The sequence below is a fragment of the Gallinula chloropus genome (assembly GCF_964237585.1).
Source record: "Gallinula chloropus genome assembly, chromosome: 12".
In the NCBI taxonomy this organism is placed as follows: Eukaryota; Metazoa; Chordata; class Aves; order Gruiformes; family Rallidae; genus Gallinula; species Gallinula chloropus.
Window position 1 is genome coordinate 5,584,702 of NC_140097.1, and position 12,367 is coordinate 5,597,068.

At 49.8% G+C, this 12,367-nt stretch overlaps 1 protein-coding gene across 1 annotated transcript in view; it reads left to right on the forward strand.

Moving 5' to 3' along the window:
• Positions 1-2,302: 2,302 nt before the first annotated feature.
• Positions 2,303-12,367, forward strand: part of FRMD4B (FERM domain containing 4B) — a gene marked incomplete at its 5' end in the record, with an annotated part of 81,563 nt that continues 71,498 nt past the window's right edge. Inside the window, one exon of the mRNA XM_084269427.1 lies at positions 2,303-2,464. Coding sequence (XP_084125553.1) covers positions 2,303-2,464 — 162 coding nt within the window. The remainder of the gene's footprint in view (positions 2,465-12,367) is intronic.

A 12,367-nucleotide genomic window follows, 5' to 3' on the forward strand; every position in this document is an offset into this window, starting at 1 on the left:
AGTTGTCAGTTGCATATTAAAGCATGAAAATTACTTTAAACTGCATTTAGCTCTTTGCATCATAAGCTGGGTTTGCTCTTCTTTGTTTTGGGGGTGTCCACAGTTACATCCTGGGGAGAAGGTGCTTCCCTTGCTCTGCCCTACACATGGAGCTGTAACTTTAGTATAAGAGAACAAATCCTGCCTGTGTTAAGGGAAGTGAGGTGGGAAGTAGCTGGGGTGGTGGGGAGGGAGGGCTTGGGTAGATATGGCTCTGCCTTCTGTGTTGGAGCCATCTGAGGCCATTGCTCAGGCACACAGCAACTTGGTAAGAGCAACTGTGCAAAGTCTGTAAGTTCAGTTTAAGATACAATGGATCACAGACCAAGTTAAACAAAACCAAATCCCTCGTGCTGTGATGTGTGGCATCAGCAGAGGAGGAGGGAGACTGGTCACAGTCTCTAAGACAGCATTCGAAGGGACAATGAAACCCTCAGGTGGGTGTAGGGATGCTGCTTTCAGTGTAGAGCCTGAGTCTTTACCTGCCTCTTCCTTATAGCGAGTTGTATCTCTCTGTGCCAGCTCCCTTTATAACAGGAAGCCTCTAAATAGCATTTGAAATACAGTGTTAGTAGTTGTTGTTTTTCCTGTGTGAAAGTAAGGCTCTGAGAGATTTAAACCCCCTGGCAGCAGCAGAGCCAATGGATACCAGCACCAGGAGGAGCTGAGCTGCTTTTGCTGCTGCTCTGTGTAAACAGAAAAAGTGTGATGCTTGAAGAGACAGGTCCAAAGCTTCTCTAAAACAGGCAGTGCCTCTATAGAATTACATTACCCTAACCGTTGCAACATGAAGAGGGCTGGTCATTATGGAATTAAATGGGTTTTGTGAGTACTTGCACTGTGCTATGAGAACTTGGGGTGTCTTCCTCCTTGAAGAGCAATATGAAGAGCAGCTAGGAGAGGGCTGCCACAATTCTGTCAAAGCTGTTTGCCTTGGGGAAGCAGTAACAACAGTGCCTTGGGATTAAAGTTTCCACTCAGCCTTTCTGCAAGCTGCTCCTGTCCCCTTTTCAGTCACTTCCTTGCACAGGGAGGTTCCACTCACAGGTTGGTCTTGCTGATGGTTTTTGCCAAAAATCTGCTCTGAGTGGTCTACTCAGTGAGATGATGATGGTGACATCTGGGTGAACACACAAGCACGCAGAGCCCCTTAGCTTCTGGCCCAAAAATCTTAGGAAATGTCAAATCCTCTGAGGGGTCTTAAAAGGATTAATTGCCCTTTGACTTCTACCCTCCCTTAGCTGTTAATAGGAGGGAGCTCACCAAGGAAAGGTGCAGCTTGCTGGTGCTCACAGTTTAAGCCCCAAAGGGACAGGGTGCTGCTTAATTTCATACCGACTATCGAGACAAGGCTGGATTCTCTTGTGGACTATTATTTCAGTGTTTGTTTGCTGTGGGCTGTTTGTGAAGAGCTCAGCCAGCACAGGAGGCTTTGTTTTTATGCTTTAGTGGAGCTGCGTTAGTTTAGGAGTAGAGCAAAACCATCTCTTCAGCAGGTGTTGAGCATTTAATGGGTACAACGTGACAACCAAGGGGGAGAGGCTGGGAGCAGGGAGAGGGAGGGCTCCTTGCACTGGGCATCTGCTGGGAGACAAGTTGTTGGGTGTATTTCTGCCGGGATATTCTGATCCCTTCTTTTTATGGCCGTTATTTCTCTGTCCTCTGGCTCCCAAACGTGCTGTTGAAAATAGGATTTCTAGTGTGTAACTTCAGCCGGGAGGAAAACGATGAGAGGTCCGTGCCCTGCCTGGCAGATAAGGAGGTGTCGGAGGCAGACAGCGCCGGGCGTGAGGCGGGAGCTGCGTGCGGGGCTCTCTCCCGCCTGGCCGAAGCGCGGCGGTGGGGAACGCTGGCTGGCGGCCCCCTCCTTTTCCTGTCGCCTCCGAACGGGACGGTTGTCCGGGCTACGTGGCAGAAGGGTTAAAATTTAATTAGAAAACGTAGTGGCGGCTACCGGAGCTTAGCGGAGATTTATATAAGCTGCTAAGGAGGACAAGGCTGCTGTGTGAGCTGCTGGTAGGGCTGAGCTACTGCAGCCGCTGGCTCGGCTTCAGGCGCCGGCGGCCGGGGCATTCCTGGGAATCTGCCCAGGAAGCGCCGTGAAAGAGGAGTTTGTTTTAAGGTTTGACCCTGGCTCTGCGCAACACCCCTGCCCTCCACCCGCCCTATATAAAATAGCCGGGCTGCCGTCATGCCAAGCGTTTGAAGCGGGGAGCCGGAGCCAGGCGGGACGGGGATTTCGGGTTTGCCGGCGGAGCAGCTCATGGCTTCGGTGTTCATGTGCGGGGTGGAAGATCTGCTCTTCAGCGGGAGCCGCTTCGTCTGGACGGTGACGGTGGCAGCGCTGAGGAGGTGGTACGCTGCCCGGCTGCGGGCTTGCCAGCAAGCCCTGCGAGCGTGGTGCGGCCTCCGGGATGTCTACCAGGTAAATCCCCCCTCCTCCCCACACCGGTCCTTGCCCCGGGTTTTGTTAGGAAGCATCGTGCCACCCAAGGACCTGCGTCTGCTCACCTCGCTGATTGCTCAGGGCACGCAGCCCCGGTGAGGTGGCTGGGACAGGGTGAGGCGAAGAGCATCGTGCTGGAGCTGCAGCTCACCCAGCCCTGGCATGTAGATACCTGGCAGGGTTATAGTTGAGAGTCTGAGCTGCTGTCAGGCTGCTTTCAAACAGCCAGCTCTGTGCGTCTGCCTTGAACTCAGGACTTGGGGGAGATGCTTCCCAGGTTCAATGTGATTTATCAGCCAGTTTATCACAGTGTCTCAGCACCCAGCTGCCCCCTGCATCACAGCCCCTCTTGCTGGTCACCATCCTTGTGCTGGGGATCTGGGAGACGCAGCTCGTGTACTCGGAGCACGATGCTGCCATGGGAGAGAGTGGCTGTAGCTTTCCCTGCTGTGTCTGTGTCACTGAACAGCAGCAGAGTGGGATGTGATAGTACTTCGCATCGCGAAGGGATTGCTGTTGGGGGGGCTGCAGTGAGTCCTGAAACAACTACTGGGAGGCTTCCCTTTCTGCAGGCAAAACCTACAGTGCCATACTTTTAGTTACTGTAGGATCCAGTTGCAGTCAGGGTGGTGTCACTCTTGGAATCTGTTTTTGCTGGCAGTTACTTATTTTCAAGTGCCTGCATTTATTTTTGTCTCACATGTAAACTCGTGTGCCTGGTCACAGTGTCAGTGTTTGCTGAACTAATATGTCAAAGCTGTTTCTCCCTGATGTGTTGCAATACAGAGAATGACACAGCTCATAGCAAACAGCTCCACAGAACCATCAGGATGTAACTTCCATGGGTATATCATGCTTAAAGGACATCTGTGCCTGCTTAATCCCAAAGGGATCTGTTGCTATTTAGCTTGAAGGTATGCCCAGGAGTGGGAGCAGCTTTACCATGATAGAGGTGCCTACAAGTGCATCTTGGCATCTTGTATGGATGATGGATGCAAATGCTTTGTGATGTGTGGCACTTAAGGAATATATATCATGTACAGTCAGGGAGTGGGGGAGTACAGGCATCTCTGCTCCCCTCCTTTGCTAACCTGTAGAAATGTGGGAAGCAGCCCTGGCCCCCTTTGCACTCTATAAATAAAACCCAGCTACACCTGTACTGTCTGGGTTTTATTTTTGGAGTCTGTTCATGTAAAGAGCATGGAGCTCAGACTGCCTCTGCCTCCCCACATGCATACCTGTGAAGGAAAACCCCATTGCTCCAGGGCTGGAAGAACAGCTCGTGAAGGACCAGCTCTGACAGCAGCTGTATTCAGCCTGTTCAGCTGCAATTCTCTGATGGCTGGCTCTAAGTGAAAAGAGATTTATTTTTTTTCCAAAACAAAGTGTAACCGTATCTCTGGCCAAACTTATTGTGTCCTGGTGGCTGCTGGTGGATTCATCTGGCTTGTGTTTATGAAAAGCATCGCTGACTTGTGTCTGTGTCTTAAGCAGGGATGTGAAAATGGGTAAAAAAGGGGAGACTGGTCCTTCCATTGTCCTTCTAGGTGGCCTGTGAGCTGGGGGTGGACAGGGAGCATGCCTTCCCTTCTTCCCTGTGCCCCCACAGCCTGTCACAGCCCAACACAGCACAACCAGGCTGCTGGGAAATACAATGACCTGTTGCTCTGTGCTCGTGGCTCCAAGCATCAGCCTGTGCCGTGTTATCCCTGGGACATGAAGCTGGGCAGAAACAAGGTGACTCTCATGTTTTAATGTCAGAAATTCCCTACTGGTAATTGGGGGTGTGTTCAAGAGATGGCTGAAAGAATGCCCTGCAGCTCTTCCTTGGGCTGTGCAGCATGTTGCTTTCTGTGTGGAGGTCTTGGCTCATTGCGGCTAGAACCATGGGCAGTGTCCTGCCTGAGCCCAGTGGGCACAGGACAGCACACAGCATCAAGCCACCTGTCTGCTTGGATGTGGGAGCCTTATAAGAGGCTGAATCACATACTTTTTTTTTTCCTTTTTGCAAACACTTCAAGCTATGAAAACATCTAGGGAGGGTAGCTGGATGATCCCTGCATGCAGAAATGCACTCTGAGCCATTCTGTGTTAGGTTTGTTCACCTTGGGCTCGGAGCAGTAAGGTGTGCAGTGCAGAGCACTGTTTCTCAGGGGAGGTGGATGTTTCGGTGTCTATGAGATGAGGCTCTCCTCTTGGACATGAGATTTTTGTCCCATCATTCCCATAGATCCTGCACTATCCTGGGAAATCATATGTCTTTGCTGTGCCCTGTTCTCTGTCTCTAAAATGGATGTAACAACTCACTCCTACCTGCCAGGGATGCTATTTGTCGTCTTAAACTTTTCCTTGAAGTCCTGTAGCTGGTGCAGCCAGATGAAAACATGGGTTTGCCTTGTGTTCTTTAATATTGGCACCTGGACAGGTGCTTAACCAAGTCCTTTCCCACCTTGGCTCTATCATGTTCACATTCCTCTAACTCCTTCACATTTGTGGTGTAAAAAGTACCATGAAGTGTACCCAAAGGCTCTGACTGAATTTAGACTTTTGCCCACTGAGGACTCCCTGGGCTGTGCAGGTTGTAACAAACTGGGGAAACAAGCCAGAAGTTTCCCTGAGTGACATGCAAGGGACACTCAGATGAGGTGATGGGCACTAGCACTGCTGGCCAGCCCTGGAAGCTTCAGTTTAATATTTGGGGTTCCTCTTGTTTTGTGGGTCAGTGGCTATTTCCAGGTGAGTTGGATGCTGTTACCAGGTCTCCTTTTTTTTTTTTAAAATCATCATCAGGTTGGTGTGGTGAAGGGGAAGCCAGTAGGACTGCTGCTCCCTGGTAACTTCTAGGGTTTACTGTTAATGGGGTTTTTCTGGTGGTGTTATTAGTAAAAGGCTTGCTAGCCTCATGAGGACCTGAGCTTGAGTCCCAGCATGGAGAAGCCACTAAGACCTTCATCCTTCTACGCAGGGCTCCCTCCCCGTGCCTTGTGAGGGCGGCAGGTGCCGAGGTGGTCACGCGGGCAGAGCTGTCTGGCTGGGGAAGCTGAAATCCTCTCTGCCAGCATATAAAGCCTTTACCTGCCTCAGCGGCTTTACGTACAAAAATACCACCCACCCGAGGAGAACAAGCCAGCCTTTGTCAGTCACCTTCTCCTTAACCTTCTTGCTTCATGTGTGTGTGTAGGAAACACCTCCCAGGGTTTTACTGGTGGCTGGTTCACATGGTCACCAGCGCTGGGAATCCGGCCCCAGCCCAGCAAGCCAAGCTCAGGCACTTCCCCCAGCTGGTCTCTGCTCCGGGGTGCTGCCATCATCTGTCTCATCACTGAAGGAGACAGTCTCTTTGCCCAGAGACTCATCTGGAGGAGTTTGTGAGCCAAAGTGCTGTTGGGGTGTCTAGTTTTCCTTTGAAACAACCTCTGAACCCATGTAAGGGGGGAAGGTTGTGCAGTGTGTGACTCTATCCCCTGTGAGCACTTGGGTTGAATGCCAGGGGACATTGTGTCCATGGTAGAGAGCATCTGAGAGCCTGTCCTGGGAAAAACAGACTTAGGGAGATGACTGATGGAAGAGTTGGTGCATCTTTTGAACTGCAGCAAGTCAATATGAGTCATTGGTGCTGTCAGGGCTTGGAGAAGACCCCAGGTGAGAGTTCAGCACAGAAGCCTTTATGCAAAGGTACCTGTTTCCTAGAAGGGAAAGGGATGAGAGCTGTACTTTGTGGAGGTCTGGCACAGTTCTCAGGTGTGCCAGCTGGGCTTTTTGGGGGGGTCTTCTCAGAGCCCCTCCTGATGCCCACAGTGGGACAGCATGGCACTTCTGGGTGTCTTGATCCTCTTCCAAAAGAGAGCTTTTGGCAGGGTGCTCCACATGCTGGTTTTATAGGCCACCTGCCTTGGATTTAATTATAGGGCAGTAAAACAGAAAGTGAAATTTTTATATAAATGAGGTTGTTAAGCAGTGTCAAAGCCAAAAACCTTCAGGACCAACCTCCATCCCGTGTTTAGTTACTAGTGTTACCTCTGGCCTGGCTTTCACTGGGATGTCAACACTAAGGTATTCTGGCACAGGTCTTGCCCTGAGGTACAAACACCCTTCTTTTTTTTTTTTCCTAGAAATCCCATTGCACAGTCATTCCACATCTTGGCCCCGGTGCTTCAAACATGAAAGAAACATTGCATGGAAGTTAACTTGCTAGTGTAGCTAATGGTATAAAGTAAGAAATGGTCAAGTGAATTGGTCTGCTTGGTGCAAAGTGGAAAAGAAAAACCAGGCAAACTGTGCCCAACCCCCCCCCAGAATCCGATGACACTTTGTGATTTAATATTTGCTGGACATGAAACTGGGTGTGGGAGCATCTCTGTGATGAAGCTGTTCTGTTACACTGGTCACTTGGCTGGTAACCTCTGGTGTCAAAGTATAAATTGAATTCACGTGGCTTTTTGGGCAGAGTGCTTTGTAACCTCAGAAAGGTCACTTCCTTTCTGTGAAGTGAAAAAGAAATTGCTGATGAAGCACGGTAAGCTTTGTACACATGTCCATCCCATACATATCTGGGGTGGGGGAGCAAGAGGAAGCAGTTGACTTCTGTTTCCTATGGTGCTAACGTAGTTGGTTTGCATAGTGAGGACTGTGTTTCCTCTGCTACCACACCTTAACCTTTCATTAATAAAAAACGCTGACGACAAACAGAAGATGCCTTTTTTTCCCCTATTTTCCCAGTGATGGGAAGTGCTGGAGTGGTGAGGGTGAGCACCAAGGGGAAGCGCTGTGTTGCTGGGGCAGAGCTTTCCCTGCTCTGCATCAGACAGACCCCCGGGGTGATGCTCAAAGGGAGCACTTCAGGTCAGGGAGCTCAGACCTGTTTAGAAGACTCTGAATACGTGCCCCTTGGGAGGCTTAAACTTGGTCACTGGGAATTACTGGTTGCTCTGGAAAAGCTTTGCTCTGTCTGCTTTCATCCAGCTGTTTCGCTTTTTGAACGCATCCAATCTAATGCTGTGACACCTCTCACACGTCCCCTGAGGAGTTTGGGTTCCATTTGAAAATCCCAAATGTGGCATGTGAAGGCTTCCCTTGGGGCTGGGGCTTTGGGGGACCCTCTTGCAGAGCAAACAGGACCAGCTCCAGGAACTGCCTCCTGACAACTGAAGAGTTAAACTTCGCTTCACACGCTTCCAAGAGCAGCTCTCCAAAGCTCTCTGCCAGACATATTTCCATTTGAGCTCATGATATAGCGTTTTCTGTTTGAGAGAGCTTATTCAAACAAAAATAGGATTCTTATTTCTTTTTGGTACTGCTCCTCCCTCTTCCCTAGCAGACAAACTCCACAACCAGACCGTGAGCTTCATCTCATTTCCTTCAGGGTGCTGCAGTGCCAGTTCCACACAGTGCCTTCTATTCACTACCCTCTTTGGCCTGTGGAAATGTTGTTTTTCTTCCATCTGACGCAGTTCACAAACCACGTTTGATTTCAAATGTCGCTGGCGCCGCTTCCCAGCAGCAGGCTCCCTACAAAGGTATCGCTGCAGGAGCTCCCCTGGATCGCTCTGTTCTTTTTGGTCTGGAGCAGAGAGGCTGGCCAGCTCGCTCTGACTGGACAAGAGGCTTATGAAAAGGCAAATTAAAAGTGTTGCAGGCACACACTGGTTTTTCCATTCTTTGTCCTGGGTGTTTTAACTCCCTGTCACTCCTTTTGCCAGCTCTGTCACCGCCGTCCTTCACTGTCTCAGATGGACTGTCCATGTGCTTAAAATAACACTGCCTTATCTTTGTCTCCTCGTTTTTTAAAAATCAGGCCACCCTTCTGCAGTTGGCGTTGCTCTTAAAACCTCTGAGTCATAATTAGTGATTAGTAATTCTACTAATCTTCTGTACAGATGGAGGCCAGTTCATTCTCAGAGCCTGCAAAGAGGATAAAGCTATCAGCACTGGAATATATTAGCTTAAATACCCTCCCACACACAAATACACATGTACACCTTTCCCTGCTAATTGGCCTGTCATTCATTTAAACATCCATCTACTCAGTGTGTTAAGGGAAAGGGAGGCAGGGAGAAGAAAAGTCATCAAAATGCTGAAAGTAGCCCAAATGGGCTGTTAAACCATTAAAAGCCAATCCAAATAACATGAGATATGACTGTGGGGTTTCTGTGGTTGGTCTTCCAGTTGATGGAGGTGTCCCAGTGATGACCTTCCTGCTCCCCATGGGCTGCAAACATGGGGTGCCAGCGGAGCTGGGACCGGTGATGGTGCAGCTACTGCCACAGAGAACCCCATGGCTGCTGCCTTCTGAGCATCCAGTGTTTGCTCTTTGGATCAGTGGTTTGTAGGTGGGCTGGGCAGAGGGTGTATGGCATGGAGAAGGCCATGCTTGTTGGCATCTCATGCAGGCAGGGTGTTGGCATGTATGCAAATCATGGCAAAGGACTGGGAGCATGTAATTTGGAGGAGTAGGAGAGGGCAGCACAAGACCTCAGTAGCGTGAAAAGTACAGGCTGTGTGAGAAAGGAAGGTGGAGGGAGACCAGGGAATAAAACTAATAATTCTGACCCCCTTCAGCTGTATGTTGAACTCCTGATACTCCAAACCAGGCACAAACTTGCAAGGAAGTGTTGGAAAACAAGCTGGTGTGGGGGGTGGAAAGTGCAATAGGAGAGTAAAGCTGAGGTTATAGATAGAGAATAAGAAGGGGACCCAGTTCTCCAGAAGAGTGGCTGCCCTAGGCAAAGAGGTCCTGATGCTGAGCATGGAGCTGTTTGGCTGGCGCCAAGCTGGATGTGTCTGGTTGCCACAGTTGTTTTGAGAGAGCAAGTATGTCAGTGTGGATGAAGCTCCTTGGGAATCTGGTTGGGCAGGTGTGCTTAGGCACTAAGTCGGTGTTTGCTAAGCCGTAGCGAAAGTGGGAGTGAGTAATTCCCCTCTAATGCTGAGCACACTGGGTCTGTTCACCTTATTCTGAGAGGCTGGAGCATTTGCTTATAGGGTTATGTGGGTACACTGGGGTCGCAGCCTTGCCATCCCCACACCTCAGCTCTTCTCTGCGTTGTAGAGTCTTGTCCTTCCCTGCTCAACTCTTGCTGTTCCAACAGCTTTACCCACATCTGGGACCTCTTATGGGTGTACACTGTATTTCTTTGAAATTTGAAGTTTTCTTGCTTGGAGAAATTATCTGTGGCCCTGAGTACAGCTGAATTATGCAGCCCAGGTCTGTGTGCGTTTGGAAGCCCTGCATCCTCTGAGGACCCATGTTCTTCCCCTCCTCCAGCTATTCCTGTCCCTGTGGTTATCCCAGCAGGGCAGAAGTTGGCACCACCCAGGTAACCTTTACGTCATTTCTCTAAGGAAAAATGACTCACTGTCTATTTTCCATCTTATTTTGGGGCTTTGGAGCTTGTGTTTTGGAGACAAATGCAAGTTTGTTATTTTGAAATACTCTTCCCAGATTCTCAGCTGCCCCCCCTTAGGTTGCTGGTGCAATCTGGACCAGTTGACTGGGCCTGACCTGGCATCCTCCTGCCTGATGTGGGGCCAACTTATGTTTTTTTTTATGAAATCTGTGAATCTGAGCATTGTGCAGAGAGCTTTTGTAGCCTCACGACTATGGGAATGCCAGCTTTTGCAAAGGGGGGTGGGGTGGGGTGTGTGGATCAACCCTCTTTGTCTGCAAACTTTAAAAAAGGTAGATATTTGATCAAAGCTAGTTCTTCCCCATTAAGGAGAGTGAGACATCTCTGGCACCTCACTGCATCCCAGGTGTCTGGGGCAGCTGGGGCAACTTGCCCTCTGGAGGTGTCTGGAGTGGTGGTAATTTAGGGAGACAGCCCCAGGCAGGGGGAGTGGGGCTGACTCACACTGTTTGATGGTGTGGACCAGGCAGCCCAGCTTTCCTCTCCCCAGCAGAGTCAGGAAGGCCTTACACAGTGCTCTGCAGCTTAACAGAGCACATTGTTAGCCTCACACTCTTGGAAGATGGAGCCTCCTGTTTGGGGTAGCTCAGCTGTACCTCTGAAAAGTGGGACCTGTGTGAACTGTATGCTGCTTTAAAAAGTTTGACCCTGAGGTTCTTGCACTTCCCATCCTGAGAAAAGCAAGTTAGTTTAAAACAAAAATTAAGTTCAACACCTGGAACAAAGTAGATCCACAGAAAGTGGGGTAGGAAAGTCTTCATGGTTTGTCCTCTCTGTGTGTAGTGACCGGCCAGTTCAGAGTATAAGTAACTGAAGGAGAGCATCCAGGGAAGAGGTCATTCTCACTCCCAGGTGAGGTGCTCTTAGTGTGTGTCCAGAGCTCCTCCCTGCTCTGGTAATGCTTTGTGATGTTCCCCCAGACATGTATGCTGGATGCCATGGTCCTGGGCTGTGTTGTCCCTTCGCATCGGTCTTCCTACTGTAACTTCTGCAGCCAGAGGATGCGAGTCAGTGGCATTGATTTAAATGCTTGGGTACCCGTGCTCACACCACCTTAAAGGAGATGATTAACACTGAGCTCTGTGTGTGTATCAAGGAGGAGCAGGTTTATGGTTTGGATTCCAAAGTAACTGCATGGGTAGATCTGAGATCTGAGCCTTAGCTGGAGGCGAGGTTGGAGCTCGGGAGGTTTCAGCCTCCTGGGTTTGGGGGCAAAGTTCTCTGGCTTTCCATTTTGTTTTTTCTATCTGTGGTGAAAGCAGTGTTATATGGCCATCTAATGTTTCTTCTGGAGGAAGGCTCAGGTTTTTGTAAGATGCCTGGGCTCCTTCTGATGCAATTAGTGCCTCAGTGTCAGAGCTGAGAGGTGCTGAAGCCTCATAGGAGTTGGAGAAATCCGTGAGCAGAGCTGGCTGTCCTTCAGGCATAACTTGATACTTTGCACACTAAAAACGTTACTGCAAAGGAAGCAGAGGAAGAGGAGGTAGATGACTTACTCCTGCACCTCTACTAGCATCAAATTGCACTCCTGGAGTACAACCCCGACCCCAGAACAAATTCACACTGACAGCCAGAGGTGTAAACTCTGCGCTCCTGGTTTCCTCCCCTACGTGCAGTACCCCATATCAGAGCACAGGGCTAGTGGTGTGGGGGTCCTCAGATGGCTGCAGGGGGGCTGTCAGGGACCTTTGGTCCCACAGCAGTGTCTCTCTGCCCTGGGGCTGACACCTCATGCTGTGTCTTCAGTTGGGAGCGGCTGTTTTTTTACTTGGTGGTGTTTCTTCATCAAGGGGTTAATGTTATTACAAAGACGAGGGGGGGGCAAATCACCATAATGCTTTCCCAGCCTGTCTGCATTTAACAATCACATCTTGGCCTCTTGTGTCCCCTGACTCACGCTGGAAAGGCTTTTGTTTCTGAATCTGTAATCAAAGCAACAAACGTGAAGGTCACTTCCTTGAGACTTCACGGCAACGGAAGAAGTCCAGGATTGTGTCTCCCTTCTTCCCCCAGCCTGTATGTGTGGGAAACATGGAGGCTTAGTACCCCTAACGCTGTGGAGTACCTCTTGGGTTTCTTCAGGCCTTTTAAACGGGGGCGTGTGGTGTGGAGGTAAGAAGCTATGCTTTAATTTCTGGTGCTTAGCAGCAACAGGTAATGTTGTTTAATGCTTTTACATTGGACTCTGACCAAAACATCATGCAGAGCTTCAAGCTGTGCATGCAGGGCAGCCAGAAAGCAGCACAAAGTCAGTTTGCTTTGGGGTACTTTCAGCGCAGACTGAAACCTTTTTGCTTGCTCAGCTTTTCCTTTTGCCCCGAAAGATCAGTCCGTAAAAACATCTTTGCATCCCTTGTGCTCCACTGCAGAGATAAGGGGCTGTTTGTTTACTCCCAGCACTTACCAGCTGCTTTTTCCTGCCTCTGTAGGGAATCAAGTGTTCCTGCTCAATGCTTGATTTGGGTAACTCTACTGC